Source organism: Aspergillus oryzae, chromosome 2 (assembly GCF_000184455.2).
Source record: "Aspergillus oryzae RIB40 DNA, chromosome 2".
Lineage (NCBI taxonomy): Eukaryota > Fungi > Ascomycota > Eurotiomycetes > Eurotiales > Aspergillaceae > Aspergillus > Aspergillus oryzae.
The window spans coordinates 5,731,012-5,755,221 of record NC_036436.1 but is presented as its reverse complement, the minus strand read 5'-3'; the positions used below and the strand labels follow the sequence as shown (position 1 = coordinate 5,755,221).

The 24,210-nt window shown below is 49.7% G+C and overlaps 8 protein-coding genes across 8 annotated transcripts; 4 read left to right on the top strand and 4 right to left on the bottom strand.

Moving 5' to 3' along the window:
* Positions 1 to 672: 672 nt before the first annotated feature.
* On the top strand, positions 673 to 1,885 carry AO090003001350 (deoxyhypusine synthase; the record flags this gene model as incomplete). Its single annotated transcript, XM_001820360.3, has 2 exons — positions 673 to 894; positions 983 to 1,885. The coding sequence occupies 2 exons, from the start codon at positions 673 to 675 to the stop codon at positions 1,883 to 1,885; spliced, it is 1,125 nt and encodes a 374-aa protein (XP_001820412.1).
* Positions 1,886 to 3,616: 1,731 nt separating this feature from the next.
* Positions 3,617 to 7,601, top strand: AO090003001349 (putative MATH and UCH domain protein; the record flags this gene model as incomplete). Its single annotated transcript, XM_001820359.1, has 4 exons — positions 3,617 to 4,004; positions 4,061 to 6,154; positions 6,209 to 6,962; positions 7,025 to 7,601. The coding sequence occupies 4 exons, from the start codon at positions 3,617 to 3,619 to the stop codon at positions 7,599 to 7,601; spliced, it is 3,813 nt and encodes a 1,270-aa protein (XP_001820411.1).
* Positions 7,602 to 8,160: 559 nt separating this feature from the next.
* Positions 8,161 to 10,416, bottom strand: AO090003001348 (S-adenosylmethionine-dependent methyltransferase superfamily domain-containing protein; the record flags this gene model as incomplete). The annotated part of the gene is made up of 1 exon (XM_001820358.1): positions 8,161 to 10,416. One exon carries the CDS (start codon positions 10,414 to 10,416, stop codon positions 8,161 to 8,163), a length of 2,256 nt encoding a protein of 751 aa, XP_001820410.1.
* A 347-nt stretch (positions 10,417 to 10,763) lies between these two features.
* Positions 10,764 to 11,509, top strand: AO090003001347 (uncharacterized protein; the record flags this gene model as incomplete). Its single annotated transcript, XM_001820357.3, has 2 exons — positions 10,764 to 10,871; positions 10,949 to 11,509. 2 exons carry the CDS (start codon positions 10,764 to 10,766, stop codon positions 11,507 to 11,509), a joined length of 669 nt encoding a protein of 222 aa, XP_001820409.3.
* A 797-nt stretch (positions 11,510 to 12,306) lies between these two features.
* Positions 12,307 to 14,980, bottom strand: AO090003001346 (cell differentiation and development protein Fsr1; the record flags this gene model as incomplete). Its single annotated transcript, XM_023235281.1, has 4 exons — positions 12,307 to 12,566; positions 12,626 to 14,485; positions 14,539 to 14,868; positions 14,896 to 14,980. The coding sequence occupies 4 exons, from the start codon at positions 14,978 to 14,980 to the stop codon at positions 12,307 to 12,309; spliced, it is 2,535 nt and encodes an 844-aa protein (XP_023090314.1).
* Positions 14,981 to 15,803: 823 nt separating this feature from the next.
* rad14 (DNA repair protein RAD14) lies at positions 15,804 to 17,029 on the bottom strand (the record flags this gene model as incomplete). The annotated part of the gene is made up of 3 exons (XM_001820355.1): positions 15,804 to 16,219; positions 16,281 to 16,878; positions 16,934 to 17,029. The coding sequence occupies 3 exons, from the start codon at positions 17,027 to 17,029 to the stop codon at positions 15,804 to 15,806; spliced, it is 1,110 nt and encodes a 369-aa protein (XP_001820407.1).
* Positions 17,030 to 17,690: 661 nt separating this feature from the next.
* On the bottom strand, positions 17,691 to 18,817 carry AO090003001344 (uncharacterized protein; the record flags this gene model as incomplete). Its single annotated transcript, XM_001820354.3, has 2 exons — positions 17,691 to 18,139; positions 18,205 to 18,817. 2 exons carry the CDS (start codon positions 18,815 to 18,817, stop codon positions 17,691 to 17,693), a joined length of 1,062 nt encoding a protein of 353 aa, XP_001820406.3.
* Positions 18,818 to 21,425: 2,608 nt separating this feature from the next.
* Positions 21,426 to 24,155, top strand: AO090003001343 (putative DUF221 domain protein; the record flags this gene model as incomplete). The annotated part of the gene is made up of 5 exons (XM_001820353.3): positions 21,426 to 21,619; positions 21,673 to 21,965; positions 22,017 to 22,910; positions 22,973 to 23,371; positions 23,440 to 24,155. 5 exons carry the CDS (start codon positions 21,426 to 21,428, stop codon positions 24,153 to 24,155), a joined length of 2,496 nt encoding a protein of 831 aa, XP_001820405.3.
* Positions 24,156 to 24,210: the final 55 nt, after the last annotated feature.

Sequence of the window (24,210 nt, the reverse complement as noted above, 5' to 3'; positions counted from 1 at the left end):
ACCACCAGGTACGAGAAATGAGAGTGAGAATGAAAAGAAAGACAATATTGACAGAAATCGATCGGAGGAGGAGAATGTGGACAATGATGAAGAAAAAGAGACGAGGAGAAAAGAAACGGGCCCAGAGGTGGATGAACGGATGGATGGGTTAGCTAGATGGGGTGGAGGGCCGTCTGCCGCCGGCTGTATGGTTGGGTTTAATTTTAGTTGGTCAGGGATTCTTCTTAAGGGGAACTCAAAAATAACTGCCCACTACTGGCCTTACAGTGACCGTGACCCTGGATTCACTTTCTTGCCTGAGGCCAGAGAGCTCGTCCGCCCTTCCACCCTAAGCTCATGATGTTGATGCCCCAGGCATTAAAGGGACACCACCGCTGCATAGACGGATCAAAACTAACCAAATCCGGTTAGTTATCGACTGGCGCGCTACTTACCCCGATCCTCTTGTCACACCTGAGGCACTCCTCAGCGTTTTTTCTGCCCGGCCAATCACCCCACCATATTGTTACAAGCAGAAAAAGCCACAGAAAAACCTAAGAAAAACTTAACGCTGTCCGGATCTTGTGTAAAACGATTGCTTGCTTTAGAATCCAACAAAGAGCTACATTGCTTCGGCTTCGTTTTATTTCCTTTTCTTCAATATTTTCCTTTTTTTTTTTTTTTAAGAAGACAATGTCCTCTCAACCAGCGGAGGCTGCCCCTCCTACCTCTGCTACTAATGCCGTCCTAGTTGCTTCGGAGCCCGTTCCTGAGGGCACTCATCAGGTTCAGGGTGTGGACTTTGAGCGTTTTCAAGGTCGCGACATTACTGTCGCTGAGATGGTGGATAATATGAGATATATGGGTTTCCAAGGTACTGCAGTCGCCGAGGCTACACGCATTATGAATGATATGGTAGGACAAACCCCCCTACATTGATATTTTTTTTATTTTTTTTGCAACCCGCTATTGGCATCCTCGCTGATATGGATTACTTATGTAGCGAGCCTACCGCCATCCAGAATCGGGAGAGAAAACGACCATCTTTCTTGGATACACTTCCAATCTAATCTCATCGGGCCTCCGGGACACCATTCGCTACCTCGTTCGCCATCGTCACGTTTCTGCAATTGTCACCACGGCCGGCGGAGTGGAGGAAGATTTGATCAAGTGTTTGGCCCCTACGTACATGGGTTCCTTTACGGCTCCTGGGGCTGGGCTTCGTGCGAAAGGACTAAACCGCATTGGCAATCTACTTGTTCCGAATAGCAATTACTGTGCCTTTGAAGATTGGTTAATCCCCATTCTGGATAAAATGTTGGAGGAGCAAGAGGCCGCCAAAAAGAAGGCTCAACAGACCGGTGATGAGGAGGATGAGCTTCACTGGACGCCCAGCCGTATTATCGAGCGGTTGGGCCGCGAGATCAACCATGAGGATTCCGTGCTTTACTGGGCCGCGCGCAACAACATACCCATCTTTTGCCCGGCGCTCACCGATGGCTCCCTAGGAGACATGCTGTATTTCCACACTTTCCGATCCTCTCCACAACGCCTGCGGGTGGATATCGTGGATGATGTGCGTCGCATTAACACGATGGCCGTCCGGGCCGCCCGGGCAGGAATAATCATCCTCGGCGGCGGTGTGGTCAAGCACCATATTGCCAACGCGTGTCTCATGCGGAATGGGGCGGAGCATGCGGTGTATGTAAATACGGCCCAGGAGTTCGACGGAAGCGATGCTGGAGCTCGTCCCGACGAGGCTGTCAGCTGGGGAAAGATCAAGGCGGACGCCAAGGCAGTCAAGGTGTATGCGGAGGCCACCGTAGTTTTCCCAATGATGGTTGCAGCCTCATTTGCTCGGGCCGACCAGTCTTCTGCAAATGCAGCTGACCAGGCCCAGAACTAAGGAAAGAGTCTTCTTTTTTTTTACGGTAGCAGGCGGGGTAAGCTACGGACACAGGACCGTGCGATGATTAGACGAAGATCACGCCAGAAGCCTGGTCGGAGACGGATTCCCTCGATCCTCTAATTCTATGCAGTGTCTAGAGGTGTGTTGAGCCCCTTGCGGGTACGCTGCCTGCTTCTCGAATCAGACACTCCATTAGGGCTCCAGAGGTGGCGGCGACAGAACCCCACCAGATGTGTCTTCTCGGTGGTGTCGGAAGAGGTAAGATATTCATTCTAGAAGGGAGGCGAACCGGATGATAAGCTCCGATGACAGAATCTGCCAGGGAACCGAGGAAGGGAAAAAAGGAAAATAGAGAAGAAAAGAAAAACTTTTGCTTTTCTGTTTTTAAGACTGGTTCTTACCACGAGAGAGAAAGTTCCATGTCCCGCGATTCCGGGGCAGGACAGGAACTAAGGCCATTAATTTGTCTTGCAGAGGCAAAGTGCCTGAGGCGGAAAGAATGGATCTCGAATCAGAAGGGAAGTTCGTTGTGGAACCAATGGAGCGCGTTCCACAGGTCGATCATTCCTGACCCGTGACAGTTGACTAGGTGGACAACTAAGGTTCCAAAGAAAAACGGATGGCCGAGTTAATTCCCTTAGTTCTGTATGGGATTTTGCCACAACGGAAAAGGGGGATGGATACTAGTCGAATAGTATTGTCTCGAGCTTCACAGGGAAACGAGAGAAATTGAACATCCATCAGATAAAACGGAAATGATCCGACAGATTTTGGGACTTTTTGACTGGTAGATCGTAGTGTGCTTACCTTGCCCCTAATTAAGAATGATAATAGCCCAAGCCGAAGATCAAATAGAACTGGGAGAAATCAGATCTCCACCCCATCGGGAACAAGAAGGGGGTCGAGGTGGCAATCGGAGACTGGAGCGTCTTGTACTTACTAAGTCAAACAGAATGAATTGTTCCCCAACGAGGGCAACTGAAATAAATTCGCCCATGAATCCATTGGACCGGCGGTGAGTGCAGGTGATTTGGCTCTCGGCTGCATTGCCGCCTCATCTTTGTCTTTGGTTCCTAATTCCCCCCTCTCATTTTTCTGCCTCGTACTCATCCATTTTCCATTTCTTTGCTTTTTTTTCCTTATTTCCCTCTTTGTCCCTGTGGCCTTTCCTCACTTTCTTTCTTTTTGCCCTTCTTTGCCTCGTGGTGAACATCCTTCTATTAGCACTCCTTCAGCAATCCATTGCTGTCATTTCCTTCCCGGGCTTAGACTGCCCCGTACTACTGATAAGCCATCCTTATCGGGGGGAATTCTAGACTCTCGCTTTCTGCTTCGTCGTTTGCTCTGTCAATTCTCCTTGTGCGCCTATTTTTGTTGAACCGCTAAATCTCTTCTTCTTTACGGACTCTTATGTCCTAAGGTAGAAGAGACGAGGACAGTGTCGCTTGCGAAGCTGTTTTGTGCCTAGATGTTTGGTTTTTGAGTTTTGCTTACACCTTTAACACATCCTATCTTGGTCTCTTACTACTGTATCACTCAACATTAACCAGCTCTTGTGTTTGAGTCATCCTCCTCCTGTATTCCTCGTATACTGCCCTTGGGTTATTTTTTTACTTTTTTATTATATTTTCTCTTTGGTGACTCTTATAATTCCTGAGATCATCTTTGTTGATTTCCTACGAGCACTTCAAAAGCTCAGTAGGGTGTTACCACTCTCCGTTATTCACCATGGACACCACCGAGACATCGGTGACAGTCGAGCAACTTCCTCCTGTCACACCAGATATTGAACCACCTTCAACAACAGACACAGGTGCAACGACAGTCGCTCTGGACGCGCCGACCAACGACGCTCCAGAGTCTTCAACAGACCAATCGAACAACACTGTAGAATCACCTCTGCTAGTACCAGAAAACAATATCTCATCTCAAGATACTAGTGTTGAGGAGCATGAGCCTCCCGTCCGATCTGATATCTCTGCCCCTCCACGACCCCCACCTCCAGAGGCCGAACATGCTTACTGGGCGGAGATGGAGGAGGATACCTCGGTCCCGGACGAGGCTGAGATGAAGGAAATCGAGTCTGCTGCTGATGGGGACTACAGTGCCTACGAATGTAAGTCCCGTCAAATCACAGTCGGTAACATCGAAAAGCATTGCTAATAACAGTAGATCCTTACTGGGAGAAGAACTTCCACCCGGACCTGGACGATCCCGAGTATCGTCCCATTGAAAAGGCTCGCCTTACTTGGAAAATTCATGGGGTTAGAGGCACGAAAGAGCATCCCAATCGTGCCAAGGTCATGCGCTCTCCACCAGCCTACATTGGCGGCTACTGGTGGTCCATTAAGTTTTTTCCCCGCGGGAATAATGTTGGTTCCCTGAGTATCTATATTGAATGCTCCCCCACTATGCCCCTTCCTGACAAGACTTTACCCGATTCCGAGTTTAAAGTGCTCCGGGGTCCAGCTGATGTAGATATTAATGACCGTGCTCCCGACCTGAACCTCAAGTTTGCCCACACAGATGACTCCGCAGCTTGGCTGGAGAACTACAAGTCACAGTATCCACCGGCTGCCAACGAAGAAAAAGCGACGTCCAATACTTGGAGAGTTTCGGCACAGATCGGTGTCATCTTATACAACCCAGATGAACCAAGGACTGGATGGATGCAGTCATCTTGCCATCAATTCAATCCACACAATCTTGACTGGGGCTGGACTAGTTTCCATGGTCCGTGGGACCAGATCCACCGCCGGCAGCGGGGCCAGCGTCAGGCACTACTCCGCAATGATACCTTAGCGTTTGATGCCTATATCCGTATCATTGACGATCCTACACGCTCATTATGGTGGCATGCTAGTGATTCGGAACCTACCTGGGATAGTCTAGGGCTCACTGGCTACCGCCCGCTTGGAGATTCCGTCATCAACCACAGTGCCGAGGTCGCGGGATTAGCCACATGGTTACACATTGCACCTTTCTGCAAGATCATTCAAAATGCCAATATCGTGGAACATCACGGCAACTGTGACGTCAAACCTAAGCCGCTCTGTGATGCATTGCAGAGGTTCCTCTGGCAGCTACGTTCCCGTAAAAATTCTCTCCAGTATGTGGACACCGACATTATTACATCTACGCTGCGCAATCTGCACGAGTACTCCGGAGATGTATGTGAGTTCTGGGAACGCTTGCGACGTACCCTGGAGTTGGAACTTGCAGGTACGAGTGCAGTGAAAGACTTAGCAGCGCTGTTCGACAGCCCAACTCCTGATCTGCTTCTACAGGAGACTCAAGGATCGGATGTGGTCAACACTATCCCAAAGGATTACAATTCCCGTATCTGCGTGCCTGCCGACCAGGTAAAGACAATGCGTGAAGCCCTCAGCAATTATTTGGATTCCAAACCAGGCCGTTGGGCATTGCCGCCTATACTCCATGTGGAGCTAAGTCGCCAGAAGCTCGATAAAGCAGCTCGGCAATGGCGGTTAATCTATAACCGGGTGGACCTGGACGAAGAACTGGACCTTTCGCCATGGCTACTAAATGGTCAACGCGGGAAGTATGTCCTGTACGGTTACATCGTCCACCGAGGTCGACGCACTTCGGGTAAATTCTTCAGCATTCTTCGCCCCGGTGGTCCTGGAACGAAGTGGCTGGCGTTTGATGACGGAAGCGACAACCGTGTCGAGTGTTTAACCCGTAAGACAGCCTTGGGCCCTCATCTAGGTCTAGATGCAAGTCAGAAGGTCGACCACAAAACTGGCCACGATGTTGCCATTGCTGTGATGTATATCCGCAGTGACCTCGCGCCACAGTATCTACCGGGTCCTCAAGGGCCATGGGATGCGCCTCCAGCTATGAAAGAATATTACGAACGTGGCATTCATCCCTACGCGGAATCATCTGACGGGAAGGTGGCAGGGGATATTCAGGTCGAAGTTTACTCTGCTCCACAGTATGATAAGCTGGACAGCTTGTTCGACACTTATGACCTGATGTCGCAGGCGAAGGCAGCCAACAAGGTCATGTATCTGACAGTGCCTCGGTCAACGAACCTCATTGAGCTGCGCAAGAAAATTGCTTTATGGGCTTCTGCAGGTGCCCAAGATCAGACAGGTCCAGAGCATATTCGCCTCTGGCAGATTGGACATACTCGCGACCGGTTCGGTCCTACACTCGCGTTTTCTCGTGTATCGGACCTGAGAACCACACTGAATTTGCCCCTGAAGACAGCTCGTTTCTGGATACAGGTTGTTTCAGATGGTGAGTTATCATGTACACGCTCTTAGAACAAGACGATACTAATTTTGGTGATAGTGGACGCAAAGTATTTCGCCATGGCGGATCCGCGGGAAGTGGACGTCGCACAGAACAAGCCTGAAGAGGCTGTTTTCGAACGTGAAGACTCCGATTCCTCTGATGATCAGCAATCTGTTGCTGAAGTCGAAGCTGGACGGGCGGGTCCATCTGGCACCGCGTCTCGCGTGGATGACACTGCGCAAGTTGTGACTACAGAAACCTCCTCCGAACACTTTGATAATAATGTTACCGAGAACTCGGGCGAGGGTGCTGCAGCATCACTGGAGACGAGTCACCCTGAAAATGACATCCCTAATGGGGCTGAAAATGATGCTGTCATTGCTGCAATTATTGCCGAGGATATCCAACAGATGGAAACGGAGCAATCAACTGACATTCCTCAAATCAACGAGGTCATGAACATGCCTCGAGCTATTGAAGTCAGCACTGAGTCTCTTACAACTGATGATGTTTCTGCTCCTTCAATGGAGCCAGAACCCGCGTTACCGGTGGACCATGTGTATTATTTCATCCAAATCTTCGATGTGGATGCACAGGCCTTGCGGACCGTCGGGTCATTTTTCTCTCAGAAGGAGGAGACTATCAAGGCTGCAATACGGAAGCACTTGCAATGGCCCGTGACCAAGGATTTCCAGGTCTGGCAGCGTGTCGATGGCACTACGGTGACAACTATGTCCTCTGCCGAGACCTTTGAGGTGTTCGTGCCCGATGGCACTTGCTTCATTGTCGGAGACAAGCTGAACAAGGACAAGTAAGTCAAGTCTTTCCTATTAATGTCATACCAAACAGTGTACTAATATGGCCACCTCTTAGACGTTTAAAACTCAACCAGCAAGGTTTACTTGCCAACCCTGATCAGCTGGTGCGGTATCTGTGGGCTAAATCCCGCAACCACCCCACCAAGGCATTCACCGGGTTCAAGACCATCGAAGCGTCATTCACCAATGAATTTTATAGCGGTGATTTAAACAAGGGTTACTACCATGGTAAAGGAAAGCACGTCTCTGATTCAGCCGCTACCTACGATGGAGATTTCGTCCTCGGAAAGCGTCATGGTAAGGGATTCTTGGAGTATCCTATTGGCGACACCTATGACGGAGATTGGTTCGAAAATCAGTGCCATGGCCAGGGCACCTTCGTCGAGAAGAAGACAGGCAACAAGTATGTGGGCGGTTACAAAGATGGTAAACGTCATGGGAAAGGTATCAGCTACTGGGAAGTAGCCGATGAAGAAATGGATCTCTGTCAGATCTGTTACTGCGAAGAGCAAGATGCCTTGTTCTATGACTGTGGCCACGTCTGTGCCTGTGTCACCTGCGCACGCCAGGTGGAAATCTGTCCAATCTGTCGGAAGAACATTATCAGCGTCGTCAAGATCTACAGGACGTAGCGGGGCCTTGTCGATGAATATAATTATATCGTTTCCTTTTTGTTGCACCGGAGAATACGGCATACCCGGGGGGTTCGTGGATATGTTCCGCATTCATATCTATAGCTACTATCATTTTTGGTTCATTCGTTCGATTTTTGCGAAGGCGATATACGAGATATACGAGATTATAGATCAGACATTTTGAATGTACCGATTGACTTTTGTTGCTACACGTTTCCCATATCCAGAATGTGTATAAACTTTAAGCCAATGCCCATTGAAGTCCGCATATCAACTACTAGTATTCACTACACAAGATGTTCCGAAGACGATCACAAGGATATGTCATGGTATCTATTGGATTCACCACCTATCTAGTATAATAATAAAACGCATATCATATAGAATCAACACTCAAAGCACACATACGCCACCCACACCGACAATGAGAGAAAGCAGAAAAGAAAAACAGATGCTTTTATATTTCATTCATTCAACAAGCCATCTTGATAGAAACCAGGGATCAGAAGAAGAAAATATACACAGGTATTAGATAGTAAATGAAGATGCATCATAACTATTTGGTCGACTTCTTAGCCTTTTTCTTATCTGTCGTTGAGGCTTGAGATTTGGACTTTTTCTTTTCAGGGGTGGAGCCTTCAGATTTCTTCTCGGGGGTGGTGGATTCTTGGCTCTTGGGCTTGGTGTTCTTCTGAGCTTTCTTTGCTTTCTCGGGAGTAGTGGTGGCGGTCTTCTTCTTCGGTTCGGGGGCAGAGGATTCGGAGTCCTTGGATTCTTCTGTGGATTCGGGCTCGGACTTCGACTTCTTGCTGGGCTTGTTGAGGACGGCCTTGGGGTTGATACCCTTTCTGCGGAGACGGTTGCGCTCAGCGCGGGCGATGCGATCAGCGTCATCGTCTTCCTCGAAGGGACCGAAAGAGCCACCCTCGGTTTCCATGACGTTGCCGTCATCATCGGTGATTGGGGTCTTGTCGATGACATCTTCGTCGTCGGACTTGGGGGTAGCGCGAGCCTCAGAGGACTTAGGCTCGGAGGCGGCTTCGCCCTCGGGCTTCTTGTCTGTGGGGCTGGGTCCGGTCTTCTTCAACTTGCAGACGTAGAAACCGTCGACGTTCTCGCGGTGGGGGAAGTAGCGGCGGGTCATGGTCATCTTAGCATCGAAGTGCTTGCCCATGTATTCCTTGAAACCGGGGCTGCCGAAGTCACCCAGACCGGTGTCGACGATCTTCACGTTGGGACGCTTGCGCAGGACGTACTGGACGACGGCCTCGTTCTCCTCGACAGTTACACTACAGGTAGAGTAGACGATGTAACCGCCTGTTTTCGAGGAGTGGTCGACGGAGTCGATGGCAGCGAGGAGCAGCTGACGCTGCATGTGGGGGATAGCGAGGAAATCGCGTTCGGTCTTGGAGGTCTTGACGGCAGGATCCTTGGAGATAACACCAGTACCGGTACAGGGAGCATCGAGCAAGACGCGATCGAAACCACCCATGGCCTTGGGGAAGGCTGTGCGGGCATCGAGGTGGGTCACGAGGGTGTTCTTGCAGCCGAGACGGTGAATGTTACCGATCAAACCCTTGGCACGGGGCTTGCTGGCATCGTTGGCGATCACACAGCCGGTGTTACGCATCAATGCGGAGATGTATGTGGTCTTACCACCGGGGGCAGAGGCCATATCGAGAACTCGCTCGTTAGGTTGAGGGGCCAATGCCATGACGGGGAGGAAGGAAGAGGCAGCTTGCAGAATGTAGTGACCAGCCAGATACTCTGGTGTGGCACCAAGAGGAACGGCAGACTCGAATACTTGGAGACCGACCTTGGACCACTTTCCGACAGGCTCGAGCACAACACCACGGTTGATAAGTGCTTGAGCCAGAGAGCGACGGTTAGTGCGCAGTGTGTTGGTACGGATGACAACAGGACGAGGGGTTTCGTTCGCTTCGAAAAAGGCGAAAGCCTCCATAGGTGTGAAAAGGTTAAACAGCTTCTCTGCGAGGAATGGCGTATATCCGTAGTAAGTGCAGATGTCGTCCAGAAGCAGTGATACGTAATCGGCGCGAGACTTTCCAGCCTGTCCCAATGTCTTCAAATCACCCAGAATACGGATAGTGTCTGTAATTCTTGTACGGAGGAGCTGCAGGTCAGGAGCCAGGCCTGGACCAGATCCTTCACCATCCCCAAACACATCGGGACGGTCCCCGGCGATGTTTGTCTGCATGGCGGACTCCTGCAATTCGCGCTCTGCCTCTTCCTCTTCGGCCTCCTTCTCCAGATCCAATTTCCGGGACAATCCCTCGATGTTTGCTGCCGTCAATTTTTCTTCCGCATCGGAAAGATCCTCGTCATCGGAGAACATCGCTTGGCGGGGATGGTCTTCCTCGTCCGAATCCATAACCGAGTCATCGTTCTCTGAATCGTCTTCATCCTGGCTATCCATTGAACCATCGCTGACGCCATCGAGATCACCGAACTCATCATCCAGCATTTCCTCGTTGTCAAGATCCGACATCTCTTCGTCTTCCTCATCGCTCGAGTCCATAAACGAGGGCTTCTTCTGTTCCACGGCCTTCTTCTTGCCCTTAGTCTCCGGCACAGCAACCTCCTTTTTGCTCTTGCCATTGACAGCCGCATTGACCTTCTTCTTCGGCGCTTCCTTCAAAGGCTCCTCCTCAACTTCGGCTCTTCTCCGCTTCTTGCCCGCTTCCGTCTTCGATACAGTCTCGCCAGCCTTGCGCTTCTTAAGCATAGTGATCTTAGACTCATCAAGCGGGGCCGGAGGGCCCTGCTTCTTCATACGACGACCCCTACCCATTGCGACAAGTGGTGTATTGTGGATGAATAAAACAGAAAAAAAAAAAAGAGGGTATAGCTGTATGTTCTCCAAAAGGATCTAAACTTTTTTTTACCCTTTCACTTTTTTTTTCTCCGGGCGGTCAACATCGGCAGATAGTTCCTGGCAGGCGGTGGAAGCCGGAGCCCAGCATTGTTTCTTAATGCCTGAGGCAGAAACCCGATAGCGCAAGTCAGCTTCACCAACAACCCAATCGGGCAAAATGCGGGATGTCTAACTGAATGTGACACAGCATCCAATCGCTCGTTTGCTTTCCCTCACCTCTATACAATCACTTTACAATGTACACCTCCGGACCCGCGGCCGCCATGGCAGAAGTCAACTTTATCAAATCATTCATCTCTTCCCTGGACTCCCGCCCTATCAAGCTCCCCGCCGACTATGTCATCGATCCAGAACGAGTCGGGCGAGTCCCTGTACGTATAAATATCTCAGACATCTAAAACCAGCTGCCCCAAGGAATGATGTTCATACTAAACATGTCTCACATCAGTACCTCCTCCCCCGCATGCCAGCCCCCCACCCCGAAATGCCCAAGAAAGTGAAACAGGCTCAAGCCCCCGGCTCCGCCAAATCAATCACCGTGAACTTAAAATCCGCGCGGAATCCTGTCCTTGAAATCAAGCTTTCCAACAAGCCTATCTCTACGACTTCCGTTCAGGACCTCAAGGATGCAGTGCGGGACCGTGTGGTAGACGCTCAATCGAACAAGATTCCTCTGGACAAGATCAAGATCCTGTATAAGCGCAAGCCGGTTACGGGGAAGACTATCTCGGAGATATTGGCTGATGAGCCGGAGATGCTGGCTGGTGGGAAGGAAGTTGAGTTTGGGGTTATGATTATGGGTGGCGCGAAGGTTGTTGATGAGGATCAGGAGATGGTTGATCGTGGTGCGTCGCCCAAGGCTGCTCTTGGACCTAGTGGGGAGAGTGTTCTGGAGACAGACGACTTCTGGGAGGATCTGGAGGGATTCCTGGCGCAGAGGATTAAGGATAATGAGGAGGCGACGAAGTTGAGGAGCTTGTTTAAGGAGGCTTGGAGTTCGAGTCGGTGATTTGGTTTGTATGGCTTGGGTGTTGTGTTATGATACCTCTTCTTATGAGAACATAAGGTCCGGATACGAAGTCGAATATTCCTACTCATGAGTAAATAAACGTACTGTGGTATTTCTTGTAATAATGACATAAATTGTGGTATTCTATGGCTAGCTGAGTAGATCGGAATCGAATCCCGGTTGCCCTGTTGCTGTAGTGTCTAGCATCCTTCCCAACGGTATATCGGCGAGAGTGAAAGGGGTCCATGTTCGGATCGGCGGAAGGTCCGCAAAACGGAAAAGAAAAAGAGACTATATTACAGGGCATGGGTGTAGAGGCCAAACTGCGGATCACCATGGTTTAAGGCTGCTAATAAGGGTTAGAAGAGTGGCGGCTTAAGGTATGCCGGTGTAGCCATCACACACGATGCCAAAGCACCTCAAAAGAACGGGTCACAGGGGGTACATGAATCGCAAATGTAACCAGTTGGTGTGAACAAGAAGACAATGAAAACTCTAAAGCACAGAAGACACCCTTCGTCATTTCATATAAGCCGGGGTAGTAATAGTAACAGTAATGCAGGGTGGATATGTTTAGGGGAATTGAAAAGGGATACCGGATTATGAAGATAAAAAGAAACTATAACCACACATGTAGAAAGGAACATATGCCAGGTAAGAGATCACTGGAAATGCTCAAGAATTCGCCAAGCGCTCATCCATTCATGCGTCCAAGAAATACAGCGTAAGAAGAATATCAGCTCGAATATAAGAGTAAAATCATACATCGACAGTAGAAGCCCTCGTTATCTCGAAGATTACCTCGAGAAGACCTTAACCAGACCATCGCCGCCACCGCTAACGACCCATCGGCCATCGCGGCTCCAAACGGCGGAACACACGCCTTCACCACGCATCAACCGGTGACTGGTGATTTCTTGGGTGCAGCTGCGTTTCTCGAGGTTCCAGAACCGTAGACTGGCATCATGGCCGGCCGACACCAGTTCGCGTCCATCTGGAGATAGGGAAAGTGACGCAATCGCAGACGGGTGCGCCAGCATAGTATAAGTGCATTGTCCTATTCCATTTGTTAGTAATCAGGCTTTACTTTCTCCACTCGAAATGTATAATACGTACCACTATTAGCATCGAAAAGACGGATGTATCGGTCTTCATAGCCACTTATGATGACACCCTCGACACCACTCGAGCCAGTGGCGCCGTGAACCACCTCTTCTTCACCCGAGATGCGGCTGGGATCAAGGCCAGCAGACCCGTCGAATCCAACTGTGGTGGCTACAACAGAGTTGACACCTGTGGAAGGAGTGCCATCGTACGTCTCCAGGCTCGCCATTCCGACAATTTCCTCCCCAGTCCTCGTATCATAGACAATAATCGAAGCGTCCGAAAAGGACACCACAAAGTTTACACCGGCAAGTGACAACGGACTAATACAGGTCGGTGAGGGGGAATCCTTTCGTGTGATCTTGTGAATTAGGGTGTAGTGGAACGGCGTTGAAGTAGCCATACTAGGTTGCGGTGAGGATGGGAAGTTTGAGCCGGACGAAATCGAGTTTGCCCTCCGGCTTCCTCCAGCTCGTCTATTCCCTGCTTGCGGCGAGGAGAGTTGAGGGGGGGCACTAACTGCCCATATCAGTATTTGACCGTCCGCAGCCCCCGAGGCCAACAGGATCCGGTCAGGGCCCCCGTAATGACCACAAGAGTCTCCAAACACAGACCCAGTAGTTCCAGGAAGGACACAAAGGCCCCATACAGCATCTGTATGTCCATCGAGCGTGGCCTTAGGGTCAATCCTTCCTCGTTCCCAGACACGCACACTGGCGTCTTGGCCACCAGAGAATACCCAGCCGTCACCCAAAGCGCGGCCACCATTGGAGAAATCTCGAGAAGGAGAGCAAGCAGCCAACGCTGTGACTGCACCAACGTGCCCTCTGTGTGTGAAATAACTAGTTATATCCAGATCATTGCTCGAATTGGCATTGTGAGAGCCAAAATTACCGTATGTTGCCGGAATAATCCATCGCTTGATCGTGCCGTCATCGCTACAAGTACAGATTTCTGGCTCCGAAGGACTACCACCACCGGTGAATATCACAGAGCGGACGACATCCAGGTGCCCGCGCAGAGCAAATCTAACTTTGAAGTTAGTATCCTGTTTTTGGGCTGCTCCTCCGATGCTGTCGCTCGATCCCTCGCTCTTACTCCTGGCTCCCGAGCTTTTCCGTCTGTGGGAGAGCGATCCAGAGCGTGAAGGAGATTTCGGTCGAACAAAGTTGGCGTTAGGAAAAGCATCCACGTCTGGCCGGTGAGGTGGCATCGGTTCAGTTGGGGGCTCTTTCTCGGACGGCTCGTCAAAGTTCCAACCATCTGAGTCCTCTTGTTGTTGCTGTTCTGCTTGCTGTGGCTGTATCTCCTCTTTGACCCCTCCTTGTGCACCATACACCTCATATGCTTGCTTCTCGGCACCAGTGCGCTCATCCACAATTGTATGTTCAGGAGCCTGCTTTCTACTATCAACCGCAGTGGCTGGGGTCTGCCGCGGTTCCAAAGGTTTCCTTTCCAGGGCTTCTCTAGAACCGGGAGGCAGGCCAAACTGATTTGGCTGGCGAGCTATCCCTGAACTCTCAGAGTATTGAGCCACAATGGGCTGGTGGTTCTGAAGAGATACCTCCCGGGCCATCATATGATTTGCCTGCTGCTGTTGTTGCTGTTGCTTTTGCCGTTGCTGCTGAATGTGGTATGCTTCCTCCAGGGCCTGCTGAGACAGCTGTTGGTTTCCGTAGATATGGTTCGGGAGTTCCGGATCGCTAAGCTCGGGGGGAGGATGCGATGCGGGGATAACGTGGTAAGTCACTTCTTGGGAGCATTTAGACAAATAAAGACGTGATTTTTCCCGTTCGTTTTCTTGCCGGAAATCAGGCTGACTGTCGTTCAATTCGGCTTCGTTGAGTTCCATGGGCAGCTTAGGACGTTGGGCTAGGAACTCCGTCAGTACATAGCGCGTCATCAAAAAATAGCCATCGTCATACATTTCAAGGCATTTATACTCTCTCGAGCGATATCCTTGGGATCCCTGGTGTCTTCGACCTTCTCATTATTGCTGAGCTTCTTGACCTTTTCGCGCTCCTTCTTCAGCGCGGCTTCGAGCAACCTAACGTGTTTACCCAGAGACTCATGTAGACGCTTGCTTGTGCGCACATCGCCTTCCAGCTTGCCTATACGAGACTTCATTTCTGCGCGCTCGATTTCCCATGCATTGCGGTCTCGCTCGTGTCGATGCCATTCTGTCTGCAGGAAGCGCATGACGCCTGAAGAGGCACCAAAGTGATTAGTCTCATTATCATGACGAGGTAATGTCTCTAAGAAGGTTCAAGAAAAAGACACACCTTGTAATGTATATTCCGTCCCCTGAGGTTGCCCGCCGTTGGAGGACCCGTCCCCGGGTCCGCCATAGCCTCCAGCCCCGACCATGGCCGAGGGCGATTGCCAAGCCATGCGAAATCAACGATCAGGGTTACGGAGGCCGTAAATTATCAATCAAAAGTAGTTTTCCGGTCGGAGGGTTGAGTTTGTAGTGTGGATAGCTCGGTGAAGTTATGCCCACAGCGACAAACTTTCTTGGTGTAATGCCAACAAAAGTCGGGACGGGCGACAACGGCAGGAAACAGCGTTCCCCGGGCCGTGTCAACACCGGTGGGAACGAAAACAACGGATGAAATCGAAAGGCGGAGGAATCCGTTCGACGGAATTCGAGTAGACGTCAAAAGAAGTTGAGCCGAGAGGTGGCCTTGGACTGGTGCGCGTTCTCCTGCGCTGCTGAGGTCGGGGAAATGCTGCAGTGTTCCCGTTGGCTCCTTAGACGCCCACACGGCTTAACCGCCTTTAGCGCTGGGGGGTTGTTTATTTTCCCAGCCTCATCAAGTGGTGGTCAGGGGTTGAGAAAAGGATGAGCTGGCCATAAACATCCCGAAGTCGAATTCTCCTAATTAATGCACGTTTAAACCAAAGTATTCTCCTCAGGGGGTGTGGACTGACAGGACATGATCTGAAGTACAGCTGGAACTGGATCTGACCTGTTCAGACCGCCAATCATCGCCCCCAACTGACCCTTAGCACCGTTGCTTTTTGACCTGTTCAACAAATCTCCCAATAAACTATCGCGAACATAACGTGTCACTATTTTTAATTTGCAACGTTATCAATGAACCAAATGTATCCACTCATTTTATTTTCATGAAGTCGTGACGCATTAGATACTATTACACTACACATTATACAGGACAATTGACATCTGCTAGAACTCTAACTCTTCCACTTCCATCCCACAATCCACACACTTCTTGACTCCGATTCCAGTCTCTGGATTTTCAATGGACCGACCCCATTGGTGCACATGTCTCCCACCATTGCCCAGGTCATCACCGAAGTTCCCCCCCGCTGCTCCCTGACGGCTACGGCGGTATGCATCGACTCGGGTGCGCTTCTTCAGATCTTGTAGCTTTGACTTGAATTTGGCCTCTCGGCGTCGCTTCTTCTCATTCTCGCGTCGCTCAAACTCGGCATCTAGTGCTTCAGCAGAGCCCCACTTCTTCGCCGAAAAGGCATATTCCTCAACCTGATAGCGAAGGTAAAGCATCATGTTGTTCCACGTCGACTTATGAGGGTTGGGTTTTTTAAGATGGGGCAGAAGCTCTTCGTCTTTCAGTTCGGCTGCAGGCATAAAATCAATATCCAGCACTCATCCACACATGGAAGCCGGCGATGAACTCACGATCTGTCAAAAGATAATCCTCTTTTGCTTCCGTCTTCGTGAGAAGACTGTACTTCTCGGGGAACTTCTCCTTGCAGGGGTGGCAGACGCAACACCGAAGATCCTGCTCCCACTTCCAATCAATCTCCAGACTCCCACATTCACGACATTTCTTCTGCTTGTTTTTGTCATCCAACACGCTAAGAGCTGGTTCGTAGGGACCGGTCCGATTTCGGCGAAGAGAATCGAGTAACTGTTTTCTTTCCCATTCCCTTTGCGTCATATTCGCCGGTTTCTGTTCCTCCTTTCCATCCTTCACATGCAGCGCCTTATTGAAGGGATCATCCTCCTGCGTCAAAAACCCTCCCTTCGTATCCGTCATCTTACTGAAATCATATTCAACGTATTTCGTGAAGTTCCGCGCAGGCTTGATCGAATCAAGCGGACGGGCTGCCGAAGTCGCATCTCGAACCGTAGCAGGCGTCTCAGCCGTCATAGAAGAATAGGACCGTTTAACTCCTCCTTTCGTAGATTGCGCGGCGCTGCTAACATCAACCGATGCCCGAGCCTCCGCCTCCCGTTGCTCCCGTATCGCTTTTGCTTTCATGCGGTTTATTTCCTATGCATCAACCGATGTCAGCCATATTTTCATAGACCGCGTCTGGGGCGCATACAATTTTCCGCAACTGCTCCGGCGTAAGCGGTGCTCGCGGAAGCTCACCGGGCTTTGAACTGCCCGTTTGCGGCGGCGGGGTGGAACGGTCTGCCATCTTGGACGACGATCTTTCTAGAGTTCTTGCGGCGCCTCGAGAATGCAACTAGTGATGATTGAAAAGGTGAGTCTTCAAGGGCGCGTTATCGATATCTCGTATCGCCACTTCACGTGATGATAACAAGATCTGGACGAAGCGTTGATTGGTGGGATATAGTATGCCGTCTGATTGAAGAGAAGAGTAAGGCCCAAGGGATTATCCATGATAGAGCGACAGCAGGTGCATTGGTTGTGTGACAGCATATGTCAAGTGAGCTGGGGTGCGTAATCACTTATACAATCTGTTTGTCGGCATCATATCGTAACGTGATTAAGTTGCTATCTATGATGGTCTGTCGAGGCTAAATATGCCGATATATATATTTCGGAAGGTATAAACTTGTCGGACATGATCAATATAGCCACTATAAAAGTAAAAATATACAGTCAGCCGTCTGGCTATCAAGGCGTTACACTAGGTTAACTTTATAGACACTATACCGTCTAATGTCTCCAATAGTGCATAGTGTGAAGAAACTGCGAATGAAGGCTCTTCTACGTCTCACAAGCAAGATGGAACAATAAGAATCTTCAATCACAGACACACAAACAAAAGGGGTATCAAAATTAGTGCGCTATGCTAAATTGCTCTATATTCTAGTCAAGACTGTCTTGGTCAATCAACCAACAAAGTCATATTCCTCGCATACCTCATCATCATCATCCCGTCCTTGGCCGTATAGCACTTCGCACACCCCTCCTACAGGGACATCCAGGACGGCATCAGTGCCCTCACTCCAGATTTCCTTCCAATTGACTTTCTTATTCTGCGGTCCCATGATTTGATATGAAGTTGCACCCGGTTTCATCTTGGCCGCACCACCAGGTCGTCTCCTGGCCTTGCCATCTATCACAGCAACATTCGCCACCTCATCCACGATGTTCTCAACGCTGTTCATTGGTAGCGTCATATACCCAGTATTATACGAGGCGAGCGCAATGTAAATGTAGACGATGGTCATGACAAGCCACGCGGGGATCGCTAGTGACCACCATCGAGTCGGGTAGTAAGTTATTCCAAGCTGGTGTAGAAACGGCTTGGGAAGATAGGACCACAGGATGTACAATACTGTGAGAAGAGTGTTAGAACCGTTCACATGAACCCCGGGTACAGTAGCCACCGTCTGCACTTACAAAATGCCAACGAGGAGGCGAGATATAGAACGAAACCGTAATACTCATATGTTGGCACCTTCGGACTTGCTCGAGGAACGGTTGTGGCGCGACGCGCTGACTTCGCAACCGCTGCTTCTGTATCGTTCGGCGTTTCGACATCAGAACTGTCAGGGGTAGTTGGTCGGGAAGTAGTTGTCGAGAAAGGAGGTCGCAGAAGAGATGTCAAAGAAGGAGAGGGAGGCAGAGGCGTCGGGGGTCTATTGTAAAAAGGGGGAGCGAATGCATTGGGACCATGAAGTGAGCTTGTAGAATGGCGAAATGGATGTATCTCGATGCCATCGTCTTCCGGCGATTGTCCGTCCGATTCGTCTGTGGATGCATCGGAGAACAATTGATCGTCTAATGAGTACTGTGACTGGAAGTTCGTGTCGTAATCCTCCTCCTCAGCTATGTCCGGATCGTCTTCCGTAAAGCTGGTATCTGGCGCATCTTGAGAAGGGATTGCTAGATCATCTGCCAAGAGAGGAGGGAATGGTTGTTTTGATTCAAATTGGGGCAGCACAGAGTGGGAAGCAGAATCGTCAGTTACACTGTCTGTGCTCATCCGTTGCTCTTTGCTAATAAAAGCCATTTCTTCGGACGAGGTTGCGTCAAATTGAGCAATGATCGTGAACATCAAAAGGTCGCAGTCGCTATCGGTCATTGTATACTGCCATTATCCACCGCCTATCATCCCTCGGCGTTCTGAGGACTTAGATCTAGATTATGAGTTGCCAAGCATCTCAGAAAGGCTGGGAAATTACTAGCTATACAAGAGCTAAAAAAAAAATTGAAGGGAATACAAATACATCTGCATATGGATATCAACGTCAGACAGTCTCTACGCAATATCGTACAAAGTGGTTATGACAAACCTCTCAAGGCCAATGTCAAGTAGTCAATATCTTCAGAATAATTGTCAAACGAACAAGCACCCGAGAAGAATGTACATAATACGGTGAGCCTATCGCATCTATATCGCAAGCAAAGGTAGCATGCTATGGCGTATGCTAGGGATTCCCCACGTCGCGTAGAAGTCGGTTTACGTGAAACATCTCGAACGTTCGTTTCAGGGAATGCATGAACCCATCAAAGATTCCAAATTGAGAGGCTTTAGGCACCGAAATTCTTAAGCTCTATATGTAAGGATCAGGGTCCATACGAATACCTGATATTGGATGCATCCAAGAAACTATATAAACTTTATCGGGCTGATATGTCTGATATAGATGGCCCAGTTCGGAGGCATGGATTCGGACTTGTCTTGCTTCTCAACTCCGTTCGTCTTTCTTGGGCCTTACCGCAACATGCAAGACAACCCTATTTGAATCTACCTCGCAAATCATATTTCGAATGGAATGATGGATGCCTAGGAGGAATGTCACTCGCTTCGACTGCAGGGTGAGGCTACCAGTTACCGACATTCGAAATGAGGTGCTCCATTCTAAGCGATACTTAGGAATGCCATTCACCGCACATATGTACAGCGTTGTCTTCCTGTATGGTTGCCTACCAACTTATAAACTACTTCGTACTAGTTATTCATATATGATGTGAGTGGGGATTGTATGTAATGAGAAATTCTGCATGTCACGTCGCTAGAGAGTCTAGGTGGAAAAGGGAAATCGTCCAAGGCCGGCTCTTCAGGCCTCACTTTGCTTTTTTTTAATTTAATTTTTTTTTCCCTCTTTCCAATTTCTCGGGACCTTGTCCCCTCCTTTGATCTTTCCAACATGTCTCAGGTGTTAATTTAATAGCCGACCGGAATATGGTTCCAGCCATGCGAGGTTCTGAGCACAACCACGGTTTCCCGTTTTACTTTCCTACTTTCATGCAAGACCAGGCCTGCATCGTTCGCCGTTACCATCTAAGCGAGCGACCACGAGTCAAGAGGATTTGTATTTCGCTCATTGTTCGGATGCCAAAAAAAGTACGCATCCCTTGCGTACGTGTCCACCAAACGGTTCACGTCTGGATTTGTTGACACCAGTGGTGCTCAACTGATTGGATCGGTTCCGTTGTCGCTCGACCCATGGAACGGATCTTCTTTCGTTTACATGCCTTTTTAGTGCTCGAGCCCACTTGGTACATGTCACGGCCAATGATGGGCGCCAGGCACAGGCAATTATCGCGATGGATAGAGATTACGCTAATTGGACTCGCGTTCCTTCTTTACCCCTGTGGCGATTTGCATCTGATTAGCGCATACAACCCACAATTAAGCGACGTGGAGAACTCTTGTGGCCGGCAAAAAGAAATTTTCAAGAATCAGGACGACGCAAGGTGAAAAGAGAGAGGCTCACGTCGATGCCTCAAAAGATATCCAAACAATGCGAGTTGCTGTGCTGTGTGGCAGGGAATTACAGAAGCTCGGCCAAAGCCCGGTGGCAGACATTCCTTACTTCCCAAGTTCGCGATACTCCGTACTTTTAGCAAAGTTTGTGGGATCGGCGATCACTACAATTCCCTATGGCGATTGGATAAACCACCCTCAAGCTTATGGGACACTATCGACTACTAAATCACGACGGCCTTCTCTGGGTCCGTGTTCCCACCCCTCATGCATGTTCCACCGAAATTTTAAATCTTTCCAGTTAGTCCAGCCCGGTTCTTTACCACGCGGAGCGAGCTGCAGCCCACACGAACATGTCACTGTGGGTTTGCTGCCCTCTCGTCGTTTATGAGCCACCAATCAGAAGGGCTGTGCCTGGAGATAATCAACATTTTTACCCTTTCACACACATTCCCATTGATGTTTGGGTTGGACCGGTCCGCCAATAGCACTCCTGTCAACCTGCAAGTCTACATACTTCAGCCTCGGGTGCCTTCCCCCCATTTTGACTGACAGTTTCGACAAGCTGGGTTGCATATTTTAGTCATGAGGGTGGGCCGGTCCGTCCGAGCATATATGTTGACGCGATTAGCTCCATCTTGTTCCTGAACCGACGCCTGTGCAATGTTGTTGTAGAATCCAGACCCCAGTTTTCTACCAAGAATCGATCTAGCTGGCCATGAGCTAGCCTTCTGACGGCCATTATGGTTGAAACGACACTATTTGACTTGCTCGTCAAGCGGTCGGACCTCCTTGTACGTGATGAGCACAAAGAGCAGAACTGTAGCCCTCGTGAGATACGAATGAGACTAATCCGGCTACTGACAGAACCCTGAGAATGACCCTAACATAGGGTCTTCCCGGGGAAATGCCTCCTCAACGACTTCCGAGGCTATGGAAAATCTTGGTGTCAAAGATTCAAACGTCTCTTTCCGCACTTGTCACCACATTAGTTCCTGCCTTGATAATCGCAGTCTTTTGGTTCGGTCTGTTCCTGATCTGTCGACGAACTCAACTTCGGTGGTACGCGCCTAGGACACATTTACCTAATTGGCATAAGCAGTAAGTTAACTTAAACCACACTTCCTCTGCACCGATACTAACGGATCTTCCAGTGAACGGAGTCCTCAGCTACCCTCAGGTTTCCTTAATTGGTTTGGGCACTTTCTCAAGATATCCGATGCGCACGTCCTTCATTCCTCTTCCATGGACGGTTATCTTTTCCTTCGATTCCTGAGAGTGCTGTGTGCTACATGCTTCACGGGGTGCTTGATTACTTGGCCCATCTTGCTTCCTATTAATGCAACTGGTGGTGCAGGTAATACTCAGCTGGATGCATTGAGTTTCAGCAACGTGAAAAACCCGAAGCGCTATTATGCTCATACCGTGATGGCGATTGTCTTTTTCAGTAAGTGAACGCTAATGTCATGAGAGCGAGGGTTATTGACAGTCTCAACAGCGTTCGTATTCTACGTGGTAACGCGGGAGAGCATATTTTATGCCAATCTCCGTCAAGCATATCTCAACTCCTCCGCATATGTAAATCGGATTTCCTCGCGGACAGTATTATTCATGTCAGTCCCTGATGAATATAAGAATGAGAAAAAGCTGCGCCAAGTGTTTGGTGACTCTATTCACCGGATATGGATCACTACCGACTGTAAAGAGTTGGATAAGTTGGTCCGCAGAAGGGATAAGTTGGCCTTCTGGTTGGAGAGCGCAGAGACAAGATTGATTCGATCTGCCAATTCATCGCACCTGAAGGGTCGCATTCCATCAGATACCTCTCTTGACAGCGAAGCAGGCACTTCGCCGATGTTTCATGGTATCCGGCGACCAACTCATCGTCTTACATGGTTTGGAGAAAAAGTCGATACGATTAAGTGGCTGCGGGAGCAGCTTGTGGAAATTTCGCAGGAGGTTAATCATCTACAACAAAAGTATAAAGATGGGGAGATGAAAACTCTTTCTGCAATCTTCATTGAATTCGACACCCAGTCCGCCGCCCAGATTGCCTTGCAGACTTTGTCTCATCACCAACCACTCCATATGACTCCCCGCTTCATCGGTATTTCCCCCACGGAGGTTGTCTGGTCTGCATTGAATCTCAGTTGGTGGCAACGCATTGTGCGAAAGTTCGCGGTTAAGGGTGGTATTGCTGCGCTTGTCATTTTCTGGTCGATCCCATCTGCCCTTGTGGGTACTATTTCAAATATCACATACCTTACCGACATGGTTCCATTTCTGCATTGGATCGACTTGCTTCCAGAGACGATAAAGGGTGTAATTGCTGGACTGTTACCATCGGCGGCACTTGTTATGCTGATGTCCTTGGTGCCAATCATCTGCCGAAGTATGTCCCTGATAATCTATATCCCCTTCGGCTACTTGAGCTCTAACCTTTGCCCCATATAGTTTGTGCCCGACGTTCCGGTGTGCCATCCTCTTCTCGCGTGGAACTATTCACGCAGAGCGCCCATTTTTGTTTTCAGGTCGTCCAGGTCTTCCTGGTCACGACGTTGACTTCAGCAGCGTCTGCTGCAGTCACACAAATCATCAAAGACCCCTTGTTCGCCAAGGATCTTCTTTCCGAGAACCTCCCCAAGGCAACCAATTTCTATATTTCTTACTTCCTGCTCCAAGGATTGACCATGAGCTCCATGGCTGTAGTCCAGGTGGCTGGTGCCTTATTCTTCAAATTCATCACTACCTTTTTCGATCGCTCTCCCCGACGTCTGTATGAAAGATGGTCCGCTCTCAGCGGTATCAGCTGGGGTAACATCTTTCCCGTGTTCACAAACATGGGCGTTATCGGTTCGTTCTCACACTGCAGCTATTCCATCATTTAGTAAAGCAACGCATAGACTGACAAGCCCCCGCAGCCCTGACATACTCCTGTATCGCACCGCTCATTCTCGGCTTCGCCTTTGTCGGCCTCTACCTCGTTTACCAAGCCTACCGCTACAACTTCCTCTTCGTCTACGACCCCCGCATCGACACCAAGGGTCTCGTCTACCCCCGAGCCCTCCAACACCTCCTAACAGGCATCTACCTCGCAGACATCTGCATGATCGGCCTCTTCGCCATCAAAGGCGCAGTCGGCCCCCTAGTCATAATGGTCCTCTTCGGCATCCTCTTCGTCCTAGCCCACATGTCCCTCAACGAAGCTCTTGCTCCCTTCAACAACTTCCTCCCCCGCACCCTCGACGCCGAAGAAGAAGCCCAGCAATGCAAAGAAGAAGAAGAAGTACACTTCCTCAGCCCGCGCAGCAAATGGGAAGCCGCCTGGAAATGGTTCCACCCGAACCTCTACCGCGACTACGCGGCTCTCCGTCGGAAGGTCCGCCGCAACGACGTCGAGATCAAATACTCTGAAGAAGAACGCTATAACGCTTACTACGAGCCATGTATTAAGTCGCCTACGCCCACGATCTGGATCCCGAGGGATAAGTGGGGATTTAGTCAGCAGGAGGTGTTGGCGACGGATCCGATTATTCCGATTACGGATGAGGGTGCGCATTTGGATGAGAAGAATAAGATCGTTTGGGATAAATATGATCCTAACTTGCCGTTGTCGGTGTTGAAGACTTTGTATTAAGCGAGTTTGCTTAGTCTTGTATATAGCGCGTTTTTGATTTGGACGTTGGATCTGG